General features: G+C 22.5%; 3 protein-coding genes across 5 annotated transcripts; 1 reads left to right on the top strand and 2 right to left on the bottom strand.

Annotated features, from left to right (window-relative positions):
• The first annotated feature begins 403 nt into the window (after positions 1 to 403).
• Positions 404 to 9,368, top strand: LOC122856827 (voltage-gated potassium channel subunit beta-2). The gene is made up of 10 exons (XM_044158689.1): positions 404 to 1,240; positions 1,361 to 1,649; positions 2,614 to 2,813; positions 5,333 to 5,549; positions 5,955 to 6,082; positions 6,208 to 6,414; positions 6,485 to 6,582; positions 6,718 to 6,774; positions 6,922 to 7,152; positions 7,226 to 9,368. Exons 2-10 carry the CDS (start codon positions 1,525 to 1,527, stop codon positions 7,325 to 7,327), a joined length of 1,365 nt encoding a protein of 454 aa, XP_044014624.1. The 5' UTR covers positions 404 to 1,240; positions 1,361 to 1,524; the 3' UTR covers positions 7,328 to 9,368.
• Positions 9,369 to 9,935: 567 nt separating this feature from the next.
• Positions 9,936 to 13,724, bottom strand: LOC122856795 (sodium/potassium/calcium exchanger 3-like). 3 transcript variants are annotated; one of them, XM_044158639.1, is made up of 6 exons: positions 13,262 to 13,724; positions 12,741 to 13,189; positions 12,262 to 12,499; positions 11,858 to 12,064; positions 11,478 to 11,783; positions 9,936 to 11,010 (listed from the first exon to the last, which is right to left on the bottom strand). In XM_044158639.1, the coding sequence occupies exons 1-6, from the start codon at positions 13,344 to 13,346 to the stop codon at positions 10,691 to 10,693; spliced, it is 1,605 nt and encodes a 534-aa protein (XP_044014574.1). In that variant the 5' UTR covers positions 13,347 to 13,724; the 3' UTR covers positions 9,936 to 10,690. The 3 variants fall into 3 exon arrangements, with proteins under 3 accessions (XP_044014574.1, XP_044014576.1, XP_044014573.1); XM_044158641.1 differs by having other exon boundaries at positions 11,858 to 12,031; XM_044158638.1 differs by having other exon boundaries at positions 9,949 to 11,010; positions 11,858 to 12,082.
• Positions 13,725 to 14,064: 340 nt separating this feature from the next.
• On the bottom strand, positions 14,065 to 15,310 carry LOC122856859 (solute carrier family 35 member B1 homolog). The gene is given in 3 exon segments (XM_044158733.1): positions 14,065 to 14,489; positions 14,491 to 14,627; positions 14,692 to 15,310. Coding segments are annotated over 3 exon segments (912 nt in total). The 5' UTR covers positions 15,082 to 15,310; the 3' UTR covers positions 14,065 to 14,104.
• Between the last annotated feature and the right edge of the window lie 1,847 nt (positions 15,311 to 17,157).

Below are 17,157 nucleotides of genomic sequence, written 5' to 3'. Positions count from 1 at the left end.
TTTTTTTTGCTTCTCATTTAAAAAAAAAAAGTACAAAAAAGCTCATCATACATATATAAAAATTTACTGAAACATAAATGCATTTTATCAATGTGTTAAAATATACATAGTCAAACAAATTCAATATATATATAAATTGGTAAGTCGATCCATGCGCATTGGATGCGACATTGTCATGCGCCCTTGCAAAATACCACTACCTCTTAATACCTCCCTCTTTTACAATATATTTTTTTTCTCTCTTAAACTTTAATAATATCATATTTTTAATATTATTCTATCTCACTTGTGCTTGCACATTGAGTAAAAGCTCTACAATAATATCCCCTTCTTTTTTTAACAATTCGTGACAACTCCCGCGTAACTACCACCACTGTAAAAAATTAACCAACCCCCTGGTTTTGTACCTGACTCACTTGCAGTGTTGCCTACTGCGGGCAGGAAGTACAACACTTGCCCAATTTTTGAAAATATATATTATTAATGTTAATAATTTAATTTTTATTAATTAATTCATAATTTTTTTTTTGTTTTAAAAATTATTTGTGCATTTATCTAAAATTTTATTTCTTTATTGTGAGTGATTAATAATATTAAACAATTATTAATGATTTATTTGTTAATGGAAAATAGAAAATATTTTTACAAAATTTAATTATTATTTATTTAAGAAATTTTTTTTTGTTTTTTTTAAATTTTTAATTGTGTTTTTTTTGGTTCGTTGTAATTTATTTTTAAATACTTGACTTTTAAAATGTATATTACTACGCATGGTGGGTGACACTTGGGGGAGGTGTCCCTTGGAGTTTTTAAATTGACCGGGAAAATTATTTTTTTTAGTTTTTTTTTATAATTAAAATTTAAATAGTTTTTTCTTATTTTTTTTTTTCGTTTTGTTTTTTTTTTTATTTTTTCGTTAAACTTTGAAAAAAGGGTGGGTGTTTTTATTTTTTTACAAGTTTTTTGGAAGAGTTTAAGGTAATTGTTTTTTTGCAAGAATTTTTGGTGTTTTTTTTTTCTTTAATTTGTGTATCTGGCTACATATCTAGGCTCATATTGACCAGAAATATTTTTATTTTAATTATTATTTTAATTGTGATAAGTTTTGGGGGTGATTATTGATAGTGTTGTGAATGGAATAAAATTAGGTGCCTAAAAATGTATCAATAAACTAGTGCCTAATAATTCGTGCAATAACGAATAAATGTTTTATGAAAAAAAAATCAACAAAAATCAATGAGTATGTTTTTATCTTAACTATAAAATTTTTAAAACTATATTAAAATAATTTAATGTTTATATAAAGTTTTATCATTAAAACAAAAATATAATTTTGTTATCTCTGTGAATTGTTTTTTAGGTAATTAAAAAGGGTGAATAATTTTGAAATAAAAAAAAATATAAAAAAAGTGAAATAAAAAAATGTAACATCACAAAAGTTTATAAAAATTGTGAAAAATAAAGCACAGCTATAATAATAAAAACAGTTTTAAAATTTATAAATTGAATTAAAAATATATAGACATGTCTCAAATAATGCTTTGCAATCTTGCAAACACCTCAAATGCAGGAAATGATACAAATAATAACGTAAATACAAATAGCAGTATGGAGGACGACGACTCTTATACACTGCCCACAATTTATCGGTAAGCAAATAATTAAAAACAAAAATAATTATACAACTTAAATGAAAAGAAAGAAAAATAAAAAATTGGCAAACTTAAAAAATGGTCAAAGTTTGATCATGAATATAGGTCAAGGATAGACTCAATTTTCTAAACGGAAATTCAAGTACGCCCTCTGACAATTTTATCTATTTTATTTTTTTTATTTTATATATTTTATATATCAAAAACACTTGGACATGAAAATTTTCAATCTGCTTCAATTGTTTTTCTATTATTTTATTTATTTTGATATCTTTCTTTTTTATTATTTTTCATTTGTAAATTTTTTTTAAAATGATCAATATCAGATATCATCGATAAACTTGGCCCTCAAATAAAAAATCATAAAATATCTCAATGTTAAATAAATAAAAAAATTGATTATCTATCACCTTTATTGACATTGAAATTATTATTATTTAACATTCAATGAAAATTATTATTTACTTGATTTTTTTTTTTTACTCAAATGAATATCATTTTGTAAATAAAAGAAAATAATTTTCACATTAAATTTATAAATTACGTTATAAATTATTGGTAATTGTATTTTAGTTTAATAATAAACATTGACAATTGACATTTTATTGTCGAAAAAAATTATTTTAAAATACAAGCAACATCAAAAGCTTCAGTCTTTAGCTTGTTTTTCATTTAAAAACGTTTTTTTTTATGTAAAATTTGCCTTTTGGGTCATTCAAGCGCATGCCTCAGGTATTTTAGTAACTTCTTTTGTCAAAGTATTTGACCTACAATTAGAAAATAATAATAATCAAAGGATATAAAGAGAAATCAAAAGAAAAAAATAATATTTAAATTAATTTCGATGAGAGTAAAAAAGAAAAATGAATTATATTTTAATTTTTGAATATTGATAATTGAGTTTTTTATAATTTTCAAGAAATATTATATATCAAATTAATCCTGACGTTGATTGATATAGGGTTCGTGCTCCAATAGCAAGTTTAGATTGCATGGAAGAATTTAATGGTGGTGTATCTGCCAGTACAACACAGCAAAGTACTAAAGAACAATTATTATCAGCATGTTTGTCAGCACAGGGACAACGTTCACAACCATCACCTGGTATCAGATATCGTAATTTGGGAAAAAGTGGTCTTCGTGTATCCAACGTTGGACTGGGTAAGAATTAAACAAAAAAAAAACCATTGAAAAATTTATCTAAAAACAAATAAACAATATCAAATAAATTTCATTCTATAATGATATAATTATGAGATAATATTATTCAATTTTAAATGAGCTTTAATATTTACAAAAAATTATCATACATGCAAAATTTTAAGTTGAATAAATTGTTGATATAATAATAGTAATAAAAAATTAATAAAAATAAAAATTTCGAAAATTTTATATATTTGTTCTCTATAAATATTCAGAAATCATGACAATTCTCAGGTAGATAAAATATTCATTGGTATCTTGAAGGCATGTTATATCGATTGAATTGGATGAGATCACGATGGGAATGTCGACAATGTTCATGATAATTCAGGCCATGTTAACCTCACGATTTTATTTTTATTTCCTCCTCTTATCATTAACGAAAAATTTCTCTTTTTGTTTGTCGTAACAAATTAATTAATTATCTTTGATAAAAGTATTTAATCGAGTAATTAATTGTATTCATCATTGGACTATTAATAAACAAACAAAAACTTGATTTTTGTTTGTTAAATCTTTTAATTATTTTTATAAATTAATAATAATTATAAACAAATAAATAAATAATTTATTAGATTCTTAATTAATACAGTTTTTATTTTTCTAAATTTTTTTATCAATTTTATAAACTATTGTTTGATTAATAAATAAATAAATAAACAAAATAAGTTTTAGTATAAATTAAAATTATTGTACAAAGTTTAATATAGTTTTAAACAAATTTGATAATATTATAAAGCCATGAGAATGTGTCACATATTGTGACAGTTATTTTATATATCACACGTGCTGTATTATTGTCACTAAAATGGGACAATGACGATAGGATTTTCATTGTTAAATGTAATACAGTGTTAGTCAACTCAATGGAAGGAACTTATTATCATCTGACTACATTCTCCCGGTTGTGTTAAATTTTTCTTCTGTTTTTTTCTTTATTTTTTTTCATTATTTTCCATACATTTGTTGAAACTTCTGTTGTGATTATTCTTCATATGAATACACATCACATTTTCATTGTTAATAAATAAAAGATATATTTTTTTTTTTCTCTTTTCCTTTATACAACTGTTCATTTTATTTTAAATTTTTTTTTATACTTTTTTTTTTGTTTCAATTTTTATTTGTTTGTACACTTTTTATTTTACTATTGTTGTTTATTATTTATTCAATTATTTTTATTTCAACAGATGCTTCATATTTTTCAATATATTTTTATCATATTGTAAAATATATTTCTTCATTCTCATCAATTCACAAATACAATTTATAAATATTGAAATTGAAGCATTGAAAGTTCAATTAAATTTAAACTTTATGAACTCATAAAAAAGAAAAACTAAATTTAAAAATTAATCGACTGTAAATGTCAGTCTTTGTTGTATTTCTTTTAATAAATATTTTTTTTATTATTAAATATTGTTCATAAAACAGAAAAAAAAAAGTTATATTGAGCTGGAAATAATTATTGAAGTTTAAATTTTTGGCCTATATGTTAATTAGGGTAAAATTTAATTGATATATATTATTTGTTTGTATGAAACTATGCATGAATAATTAGGCTTTATTTGAATTATTATTGTCATTAAATTAATTATCTATTTCCTAATTTATATTGTCATTTTTGTTTATGAATAATTTATTTAAATTATTTCTTCAATTTATTTTAGTTTATTATTTTTTTTTGCTTTAAAAAAATAATTGTTTATTGATGATTTTTGATAGAATTATTACGACATTGTTTGACTCACTGGAGCTTTTTTTTTTTTGTGATAATGTTATAATTGAATAGCGAAGCAACAAGATAAAAAAAAAAATAAACAGCACCTTGATTTTTAAATCGAAATACCAATTGTCCAGTTGATTTTATTAAAAACGATAAATGACATTAACGATTGCTAATTCCACAGGCTAATTTTTTCTCGTTTTAATAAAGAAAAAAAATTAATAAACTCTTGCTTCTCTAAAAAAAGAAATATACCATCTGTTGAAATTAATTTATAAAAAATTTAATTTACTTTTTTTTTATGAATAAAAAATTTACGAGCAAGTTAAATTAAAATGAATATGTATTTGTAGATATTTTATTGGTAGTTTTGATTTGATTTGAGAAATATTGTATATAAAAGCAATGTAATATCTTGAATATTGCGTGACATTCTGCGACAAAAATAAATCAATATTGTGCACTTGGTTTAAAAAAAAAAAAAAATAAATAATAAAAAATTTACTATGCAACAACTCGCGCAACAATATTACGTTTAAGTGTAAAAAAAAAAACCAAATACTTAAATATTTCCATTTTTTAATTAAAAATATTACTACACATTTAAAATTATATCTAAAATTTAATAAAAATTATCAAAAGCATTTTTATAAATTTAAATAATAAAATTAACAATTTAAAAAATTTTTTTTTTATAATTTTCAAAAAAAAATTAATTATGTATTATTAAATTATGATGATTTGTTAATAGGTACATGGACAACATTTGGTGGTATCGGTGGATGTAATAACGAGGAAGCAGCCGAGGCTGTTGTGGCCTTGGCCTACGACAGTGGTATCAATGTGTTCGACCTCAGCGAGGCCCACAGTGGTCACCGTGCCGAAACAGAACTTGGACGAATCCTATTACGTCGTGGCTGGCGACGTTCCAGTTATATTGTTACAACCAAAATATACTGGAATACCAAGTAAATTAATTAACATTATTATTCAATAACAATATCTTAATAATATAATTTAATTTGCTATCCTAAAATATTTTAAATATCAAACAAAATAAACAAGAAATAAATTAACAAAAATAATTCTATGTAATAATTTTCTAAAAAATAATTATTTTATAAATATTATTAAAATATATAAATATTATTTAATATACTTTAAGGTCACTTGGTATTTTTTTTTTATATTTTTAATTGTTTTTTCTTATTTATTTTCAATTTTTGCAATCATTTTTTAAATTACCAATATTGATAAGATAATTTATCCATGTATCTTGATTTTTAAATTATTGCAAGTATTATTGTTTGATTTTATAATTAATATTTTCATTGAGGTATAGATTATAGTATATTTTTTATTTTAATCATTAGATCAGAAGGACGTGGACTGTCTAGAAAACATATTATTGAATCCGTTCAAACGTCATTAGCAAGACTTCAGTTGTCATATATTGACATTGTTATGATACACAAGGTCGATCCAATGTGCCCAATGGAAGGTAAACTATGTCATTGATAAACTATTAAATACAAATTCCAAAAAATTATAATAATTATATTATATGCATTGTATGTATTTGTTTTGTGTTAAATTATATTTTTTAAAATATTTTTCTTCGTTTAGAAATTGTACGTGCAATGAATTATGTTATTAGCAAAGGCTGGGTAATGTATTGGGGTACATCTAGATGGACACCAGTTGAAATAATGGAAGCATATACAAATTGCCGACAATTTAATTGTGTTACACCAATTGTCGAACAAGCTGAGTATCATTTATTCTATCGAGATAAACCAGAACTCTACATGCCTGAATTATACAATAAAATTGGTAATAAAATAATTACTCTAATTATGGAAAATATTTTTATTTTTATATATTTTTTTATTATCATTTAAAGGGGTTGGTCTTATGGCATGGTCAACAGTTACAATTGGAATGGTATCATCAAAATCAGAAGATTGTGGAATGTCTCTACTTTCACGTTCTTCCTACAAGGTAAAATTAAATAAAAATTATTAATTTAATTTATCCCGTGTGACACAAATTAATTTAAATAAAATACACAAAAAAAATTTTAAAACCCCCATGCACAATCGGAGCTTTTTTTTTTTTTTATTTCTGTGCTTTCAGAATAAATATTCATCGTTCAGTTGGACAGAAGATGAAACACAATCCCTCTACAAAGAGGTAAAATTTATTTAAAAAAAAAAAAAACAATTTTAACAATCACTTCATTGTTATATTTATTTTCCTATATTAAATTTTTTAATTTATCATTGATTTCTAAATTTTATTAAATCCCAACAAGTTAAACAATTTATATCTTTTTACTAGGGTCGTCGTGATGTTGCAACACAAGAAGTTAACTGGAAAGATAAAAATCCAGATGAAGAACCAAGAAAATATTCTGATAAATTTCGTGATGTTTGTGCATTAGCTGAAAGACTTGGTTGTTCATTTGGTCAATTAGCAATAGCATGGTCATTAAAAAATGAAAGTGTACAGTGTCTTCTTCTTGGTGCATCAACAATTGAACAATTATATGAAAGTCTTCAAAGCCTTCAAGTAAATTTACAATTTATATTTTTATTTATAAAATAAATTAAGCATTTGATTAATGATAATTTCTAATTTTTAGCTTATACCAAAACTTAATACAAATATGATGAATGAAATTGAGCGTATATTAGAAAATAAACCGTCCCGGCCACCAATGATATCAACGCTAGCGCTTAGATGACAATCGATGTGCCCCCATGGAAGTAATGGGGGCTCGATGGAGGATGGTGCTGGAAGTCCAAAAACTGATGTAGCACAAATAAATGAACCGGAATCGACCAAAGATTTGACCAATAAAGTACCATTTTGTGTTATACAGTGAGACATATTTTATTATGTCAATGTTATACCATCCAATATCGTTCAATTTAAAAATTTATCTAGTCATTTATTTTATTTATTTATAACAATAAAAAAAAAACTAAATCTACTACTCAATAATTATTATTAATGATACTATTATTTTTATTTTCTATGACAATACATTGACGTTTCTATATCGAAATGAAATTTAAAAAAAAGTATAATTAAATTCTAAATGAAAAAAAAAAACACACGAATGACGTCATGATAATTAATTAATTTATAAATAAATTTTGAAATAAAAAAAGAGATAATAAATAATTAATCTTTTAATTAAAAGTTTGAAAATGATATTAATTATTAAATCAAACTTTATTTTTATTTTTTTTTCTCTAAATAATCATTAAAAATAATACTATAACGAGTTCTTGTTTAAATTAAAATAATTATTTTTTTTTTATTTTTAAATTAAAGCTTTACTGTGGTTTTATAGAAAAATTAAATTATATTTGATTGTATTTATAAATTAAATTATAGATTATTTAACAAAAAATTTTTTTAGAAATTATGAGTAAAATTAAGTAATTGATTATTGATTCATACGATTTTGAATCTTTGATCATTTTTATTTTTGATAAATTCAATGGGATAGATGATAAAAAAAAAATAATAAAATAAGATTTTAGTGTATTTATTATTTTTGAATTTTACTTGATTTAATATAGTAATGGAATTTAGTAAGAGTTAGAAATTATTAAGAAAAATATTTGATGAGTATGAAGAATGAAGGAAATAAAAAATTAAAAAATAAATTAATTACGAAATAAATTAATTAAAAGGTGTGGACTTGAAATAAAAAATTTGTTCAAGAGTGCTTAATCGTCCAACGAGCACTAGTCCCTCCAATAAATATTTCTAATTTTATTCATTGCTCACGTTTATAGATCGCTGTAGAATAAACGATAATTAGTAAAAATAAAAAATAACCATACGATAAAAAAAAAAAAAACAAAAAATTTAAATAACTTTGTCAAATAGCAAGAATTAAAATAAAAAATAAAAGTACTTATATAATGCTATAAATAAATTCACCATGCGATTATCGAAAATTTAAATTATTTATCAGTGATAAAAAAATAAAATAAATGATAAATTTCTAGTCGATGATAATAGGGTAAAACGTTAATAACAAATTCAATAAATATAATAGGTAAAAAATAAATAATATAATTGAAAAATAAATAAAACCATTAAATCCTTAAATAAAAAAAATTATAAATATTATTTCAAAAATAATAACTCGTTTAAAAACATGAATAAATAAGGTAATAAATCGCGCAAATGACTGGCAATAAATTACAATCCAATGCCTGTTTGCTTGATAATAAAAAAAAAATAAAAGGAACAAAAAAATAAATAAAGATAATATTATGAAAAAATTTAAACTAAATAGATATTTAAAAAATATTAAAAAATATTTTCCACGTAAGAAAGAATACTAGGGCATAGGAGGATTTTCAATTTAATATAATAATAAAAATTATTTAAAAAATAAATTAATAATACGTTGAATCGCAAACTAACAATATATTTTTTATCGCAAAAAAAAAAATCTAATATTAAAATATAAAAATTGAATAAATAAATGAAAAAAAGACGAAAAAAAAAAAAAAAAGGTAGAAAAATTCTATAGACTGCCTTAAGATCATGATGAATAAGAAAAAATTTTAATGAAAAATATTAATAATTAATAATAAATTTAATAATTAAAATATTTAGAAAATGACGATTTACATTTCGTTAGAAATTTTTTTCAAAGAAAAATTATCTTTGGTCTTTCGCCAAGCTTTGCAGCCTTCTTAGATTTATACATGCATAAATCCCTCGGTAAATAAACCGATTTGATAAAAAAAAAAAAATACTAATAAAGATTAATAAATAAAAAAATAATAAAAAGTTATAAGCAAATGAAAAAATTTTTTAAACAGGGAAAATGATAATTTAAAAAATTTTTTTTTCCCAATTAAAAAATATATTTCAGCGTGTAGCAATCGGATCAAAGTATTTTATCAAAGTTTCCAATTGAATATGTTTCCTGTTAATTAAAAAAAAATGAAAAAAAAAATATATAAAAACACTTAGAATTGTTTAAGCAAAAATTTAATGAATTTAAAAATAAATATATGAAGAAGCGAATGAAATACCTGAGGGTCAGATCATGATCATCTAGAAACATATCGAAATTGTTCATAAAAATAAATAATTATTTGATTGATAATTTATCAATAAAATGTATAAAATTAAATTTAAAAAAATACAGATAAAAAAATAATATTGAATTTAAAAAATGAATAATTATTATTGAAAAATTCGTTATTCAATTTGTCTAAAATTCATGGCTTGATAATTTTTCTGTTGTAAATAAAATAAATCTATTATGAAATTCAAAAAAATAATGAAAAATATCAACACTAAATAATTAAAACTTTTTCTCTTAATTATTATTTATTTTAAAAATTTAATTATAAATTTAAAAAAAAATTCAAAATTAATGCATCGAATTAAATATATTTTTTCAGCACTAATTTTAATTTTGAAAATAAATTCATTAAAAAATAATAACGATGTTAACATTGAAAAAAAATTAATTATTGTTTTAAAAATATTTCATGACAATTGTTCAACATGTAAGTGCAAAAAAAAAAAAAAAAAAAAAAACTTTAATAATAATAATAATAAAACTTTACTATTTTCTAGTCCAATTAATAATCTAAAATAAATTTTCAATAATTTCACAACCTATTGTTAAAAATAATAAATAAAATTAAAAAATAAAAATGATTTATTTTTAATTACCATTTAATAAATAATAATTATCAACTGCCATTAATCACTTGATAAATATTTACGTAAAAATTTAAATAACCCAAATGAATCAAAACATGTCAATCAGTCAATAAAAAAAATAAAATCAATGACAACAACATCATTAAACACATATATATTTTTTTTTTTCTTCGAAACAAAATTGATAATTAATGGTTTTTTAAAATTAAATAACATCAATGCAATGCGTCATTATAATTTCACGGTAAACAAAGATAAATATTTAAACCAGGAGAAAATATTTGAACAAAAAAAAAAAAAAATAAAAAGCAAAATTAATATTAAAATATTAAAAATGAAATTGATGATTTATACAAAATGATGTGAAGAAAAAAAATGTGAAGAACAATTACTGTCATTTATCACAAATTGGTAAATTAACAGGAAAAAAAACATTTGATTCTAAAAGTATTGAAAATACTAAAAATATTGAATACATAATGAGACATGCAAAACCAACTTTCTTATTAAGTTGAAATTTATAATATGCTGTTATGCAAAAAAATCCAATAACACAAAGTATTATTGATAATACACTGTAAACAATAGCACCAGATTCAATGATAACATCTTGACCTGTCATAATTGCTTTAACACCCCATGGTAAACCAAGACACATCAATATATCCAGTGTGTTTGCACCAAGTGTATTGCTCATTGCCATATTACCATTACCTAATCGAAACAAAAATAAAAAGTAAACACATTTAAATAATAGCTCATTAATTGATAATATTAATTTAAAAACAATAACAAATTAACTTGAATAACAAAAAAATAAGAAAGAAATATAATAATAAAAAACAAATAAAAGAAAAAAAATTATTTATCAATATCATGTCTTGATTTGTTAAGTGGAACAATCAGGCTTAAATGTATTACTTTTATATATTGACACATGTTAAGGTCACATATATCATTGTTACAATTGATATCATTTATTTTTTAAAATTTCGATAAGTATTATAAAAGTATAATCTGTATAAATTGTTACATGAATTACCATCTGATTAATCCAAAAACCAAAAAGTTAATAATTCAAATAAATCATCATCATAAAGATTATATATTATTTTTTTTTTGTTAATCAAAGTGTGATTAATAATTATTGTTAAATTAATAGAAATAAAATTTATATTAACCTTGACGTGATAGTATTACTATTGATACAAGTTCAGGCATATTTCCACCAGCAGCTAGAAAAGTTATGCCCATTATTGAATCTGATATTCCTAGAGTATCACCAACAATTGTTGTCATCCAACTTGCTAAATATGATGATAATGCAATCCATGTTATACACATTATAAATGTTATTGGATACCAAAAACGTAATCTTTTATATCTTGTGTCTGGTATTGTTATAAAAAGTACGAATCTAATTGGCCATGTTAAAATGAATTTTAATATTTTTAATAAATCATTTGGTGGTAAATTAAATGGTGTTTCTAAAAATAATAAAATTCATGTTATATTTATTATATATATTGAGCTATGTTATTGGATATTTTTTTAAACAAACCTGGCTCAATAAAATCATCAATTTTTTCACTATTATTATTTCCATTTTGTGATAAAATACTACTATCAATTTTTTTTGATAATTGTAAACTTTTACGATATTCAATACTCAATTCACCATGAACAAATGGACGATATACACCACTTGGAATTGATTCTGGCTCTGATTGTGCTCCTGGTTGACGAAAAATTAAGGGAGTTTCCTCGTCTAGAGGTTTCAAAAAAACTAAGAATATTTCTTATCTAACTTAATCATAAAACAATGCTTTAATATTACCCAAATTTTTTCTTCAAGACGAAAAAAAAAAACATAAAAATAATATACACAATTTTTTCTAAACAAAACAATTAATAAACAAGCAATTTTAATATTTATAATTATCAATTAATTATTATTATATATACCTGCTTCAGTTACAACAGCTTTAGTTGTTTTTTTAAAAAAACCATGAATTTTTCCTGATGCTTTAACAACAGAATTATTTAAAAATAATAATGTAAAATATCCAGCAAATAGTGTCATCAATAGAACAGATCCAATCCAACTTATTCTCTCATCCCACATAACAATTACCAATGCAGTTACACTGACAATATAAATAATACAATCACGTGAAAGTATCCATGAATCTAATTGTATTGCCTAAATATATAAAAAAAAAAAAAATTAATTAAATATTTATATCAATAAATTAAACAATTTATTGATAAGTTTATCAATTTATTTATTTATTTTTTTATTCTCATTTTTGAATCATCAAAATGATTGATAAATTATTATTTTTTTTTTTCTTCTAAATCAACAGTTCCAGATAGATAAGATTTAATCTTTTAAATAAAATTTGGGATAATAATAATAATTAAATAAAATAAATGAAATTTACCTGTGATGCTGATAAAGCTCCAAATGCTGGTGTTGCAAATGTATTGAATACAGCACCACCAACAACAGTACCAACACCAAGATCTGATTTAGTAACAAATGTACCAACAACATTTACAAATAATTCTGGAAAACAACTAGCAGTTGCTAAAAATGTTGCACCAGCAACATCAGCACTTATTTGTAATTCTGAACAAATAACATCTAATGCTGGTAATAAATAATCATTGCATACATATGCTGTTAATAAAAAGCAATATAGACCAATAAATCCATGAAATAATAATACAAATGGATTTTTTAATTCATCATCATTAAATAAACCATTTGGAAATTCATCCATTGAATGTGGTGAACAATTTTTTTGTAATTTATCATCATCATCAACAATATTTGTATTATTATTAATTAATAATTTAATCTTTACATTGTCTTGTGTAAATTGTTCAGCTAAATAAATTTATCATTTATCAAAAATATTGTTAAATAAATTTTTATAATTTATTGTATTTTAAAACTCACCTTGATTTTTGACACAATTGACACTTTTAAAAGCTGATAAAACAACTAATGTCACAATAATAATATAATATAAATTTATAGTCATTTTTTAAATATTTATTTTAATAAAACAATTTATATATTATGATTTTTTACAAATTCATTTGACGATTTTAAATATTTAAAAAATAAAAATAAATAATTTTTTTTTCAATTTTCAATTACGAGGATTTATTGTAATTGATTATACTTGAGGAAGTTGTAACACTGAACTGTCTCATCGACAGCAACATTTGAGTATATGATAAAGTTAACTGATTAATATTTTATCCCTTCCACTTGATGATTAAAAATACCAGTCATATTTATCTATATTATTTTATTTCTTTTGTTTTATTTAACTGTAGTTCTCAAAAATGCGATAATGTTATAAACAAAGGTATATATTTATATATATTTTTTTTTTTTTTTGTTATCAATACTTATCAGTAATTTATTGAAAATATATTTATACTATTCTACTTGATGTTGCATATATTTTTTCCTTTTTTTTTTTGTTACTATTATTGACAATTATTATATTTTTTTTTCCTTTCTTTTTACAAAGTATGTCCTTGTGACAATATTTTAAAACAATTATAAATAATTTATAAAAGCAATCGAAAAAAAACTAGCACGTGATTGAAAAAAATTGATAAATAAAATTGTAAAAAATTTCGAAATAAAAATTAATTATTTTACAGTTTTTAAATAATTCGATATTTTGTAAAATTATAATATCCAGAAAAAAAAAAAATAATTGATAGATATTTACAAAATTGGAAGTTAAAAATTCTATTAATTAAATTTAAAAAAAAAAAAAAATTATTTAATTGTTTCTTTTTTAATTGATTTTGTTTTACCATATGCTGCATCCAAAAAAAGTCCAACAAAGACAATAACAGTACCAATCCATTGTCGCATAAATAAATTATTACCAAATAATAGTACAGATCCTAAAACAGTAAAGAATTTTCTAGTTGTTGTAATGATTGAGCATGGAAGTGGACCAAATTGTGCAACAGTTGAAAATATAAAAAATTGTCCAAATGCACCAGCCATTGAGAATGTCATGATATGCCAAAGTGATATTGGATGTCTTTGTATAAAGCCAATAAATTCCATAAATTCACCAGTGAATAAAATAACAGCACCACTAAATATTATTGACCAAAAATTCATATTCAACATCATTTAAACAGTACCTAAGAACAATCAACAATAGCAATACCTCACCAAGACCAAATTGTTCTGTTTGTTTTTCAGATGTTTTACCATCTTTAAACATAAATAATATTACTCCAAGAACAATTAAAAATACAAAAACATATTTTCTCATTGGGTAAGACTGTAAAAAAGAAATTTCGAATTATTTCAACTGTATTGCTTTGTAAAATTAATTTTATATTTACCTTTTTACCAAGTAAAACACCAAGTAACATTACTGGAATTGGTTTACCAGCTTTACCAACAACTTGAGTTGGATAACTAACAAATTTTAATGCCATTGTACTACAAACCATTGCAAGTAGATATGTCATTGCTGATGATGCATAATATATTGTTTTGGTATTATCATCTTTTTCTTTCATAATTGTCATTAATAGTAATTTCGAAAACGCATAATTAACTAAACATTGAAAAAATACTAATGCAAACATATAAGTAAATTTTTCATTTTTTTCACCATCTTTGTATTCACCACGAGTTATTTTTTCTTGTAATACTCCAAAATAAAAATAACACACAAATATACCAGCTGCATATATTATAAATTTTGTATTATTATTTATAATCGTCATTTTGATATTTAAATTAATTTTAGTTTTTGTTTACTTATTTTGACACGTATGCTGGATTGTTTTTATTATTTTTTAAAAGGTTATGATTTACACCGGGAGTTGATTATTGTTACTATTATTTCTACAAGCAGTCACCAATCACAGCTGTATGCGTGGCTTATTATTTTTATTCCACGTGTGAATTTTATTTACTTTTTATTACTGAATTTTGCTTTATCACCAGTCGATAAGACTGATGGCGCTAGAATAGAATTTAATTTATTTAATTGAAGTGAAAATTTAAAATGAAAAAGTTTTTCTATGTTTGAAAATAGTTGCTATAAAACGATGATGATTTTTCTTTTTAGTATAAAAAATAAAATTAGAATGATAGTGAATATAGTTTGCAGGTTTTTTGCTTATGTTAAAGTTTATTTGAATTTTTCCGCTCATGTAAATTAAAATGGTTCTATTGGAGACTTGAATATTAAATACTTGTCGTGAATCGTCGTCATCATCCAGCATAGGTATATGTCGCACATATTTTAGTCAAAACTATACTATGGTTTTTCTCCCAGACTCCCACTCGAAACCATAATGCGAAATGCCGAGATGCGAGTTAGCAACACTGGTCAGTGACCAGTGACCAGTGTTTGGCTGTTTGTGCTTATCTCAACTCTCTTTATAGTGGTTGAATAAATTTTTATTGCGTATCACTTGGCACGTAGAACAAAAAAAAAACCTCAAGCATTTGCTGATGACGCTTTGTGTTTATCAAAGTTAACGTGAGTAGTTGGTGTTATTTTATATTATTATTTAGTGATTTAGATACTGAGAAAAATTATTAAATAATTACAGATTTGATTGCAAATATGGTTAAACCCTTCTTTGGTGATAACTCACCACTTCTTGATGCAATACAAAAAATTCCTGGTAAAACACCGGGTGAGAAGTTGAAAACGCTGAACAATATTGCCAACAAGTTTATTGCTGAATCAGCAAATACTAATGATAAAATTCAAAGTACAATATGTTTTGCCTTTAGCCTTGAAGTTGCTAAAGTTCTTCATCAACCTGAAGAAATTGTTGCTGCATTAAAATCTGATGACATTGCACTCAATGATCGTGCACTCAAGGTCAAATGGTTTTTCAATGGTACCAATAAAAATATAACTAATTTTGATTATTTTTATAATAATATTTTTTCATACGTTTATAATGTATTATTAGCAAAACATTTATTGTTGAAAAATCATACAACTATTGCTGAAGAATTTTACATTAATTTAAAAAACAAATATGGTGATAATTCAGCAAGACGACTTTGTTTTGCGTGCAGTGAAAATTTTATTGAAAATACAATATTCAACTGGAAAAAAACACTAAATTTTGTTGATCTTGATATTATTTATCAACGTTATCCAAATGTTGCTATAAAATATATAAAAAAAAATACCGAACAATACCAAAAGTTTCTTCCAAAATTATTAAAAAAACATCCAATTGAATTTGTCAATATTATTGAAGAATATGAAGATGAAGAAGATTTAGAATTTAAATTGACTCACAAAAAATCAGAATTATTTTTAAAAAATTGTCGTCATGAATTTTTGGAGAATCCAAAGGATTTTGTTTCTATATTACCATTAAAATTTATAACGTCGAAATTAACAAAGACAGAATTTTATGAATTTTTTAAAGGATTATTTCCATCAGATGTGGATTTATTTGATTATGATGAATTAAATGAATACTTGGAATATTACGATGAGAAAGAAAAATTTAACTATTTGATGTCAACATTTCAAGATGTTTATGGGTTAAATTTTATAGAACATTGTCCAATAACTGTTAAAATAATGAAACTTTTGGATCCAGAAGAACGAGTTAAACAAGCTAGAATAAAATTGGAAGATGATGAACGTGTTCTTAAATCAAACAAATAATTTAGAAGAACAATGATGAATCAATTCCAATGCTAAAAAGAAAAAAATATCGGTTTAGATTTTAATTTACATGCGACGATAACGATGCTCTTCTAAGTGTTCTTGATTATATTTTTTTAAATAATAAAAATAGCAAATTTCCAACAATTCA

This window comes from Aphidius gifuensis, linkage group LG5 (genome assembly GCF_014905175.1).
Source record: "Aphidius gifuensis isolate YNYX2018 linkage group LG5, ASM1490517v1, whole genome shotgun sequence".
NCBI lineage: Eukaryota > Metazoa > Arthropoda > Insecta > Hymenoptera > Braconidae > Aphidius > Aphidius gifuensis.
This window is presented reverse-complemented; position numbering and strand designations above follow the sequence as displayed.

Excerpts from the sequence above, each read along its gene's own strand:
- LOC122856795 (XM_044158638.1), bottom strand. The coding sequence starts at position 13,346 with ATGACTATAAATTTATATTATATTATTATTGTGACATTAGTTGTTTTA. Across the intron at positions 12,500-12,740 it reads GAGCTTTATCAGCATCACAG|GCAATACAATTAGATTCATG; the intron begins GTAAATTTCATT and ends TTATATATTTAG. Across the intron at positions 11,784-11,857 it reads TGATGATTTTATTGAGCCAG|AAACACCATTTAATTTACCA; the intron begins GTTTGTTTAAAA and ends TATTATTTTTAG.
- LOC122856827 (XM_044158689.1), top strand. The coding sequence starts at position 1,525 with ATGTCTCAAATAATGCTTTGCAATCTTGCAAACACCTCAAATGCAGGA. Across the intron at positions 6,415-6,484 it reads TGAATTATACAATAAAATTG|GGGTTGGTCTTATGGCATGG; the intron begins GTAATAAAATAA and ends TATCATTTAAAG. Across the intron at positions 6,583-6,717 it reads TTTCACGTTCTTCCTACAAG|AATAAATATTCATCGTTCAG; the intron begins GTAAAATTAAAT and ends CTGTGCTTTCAG.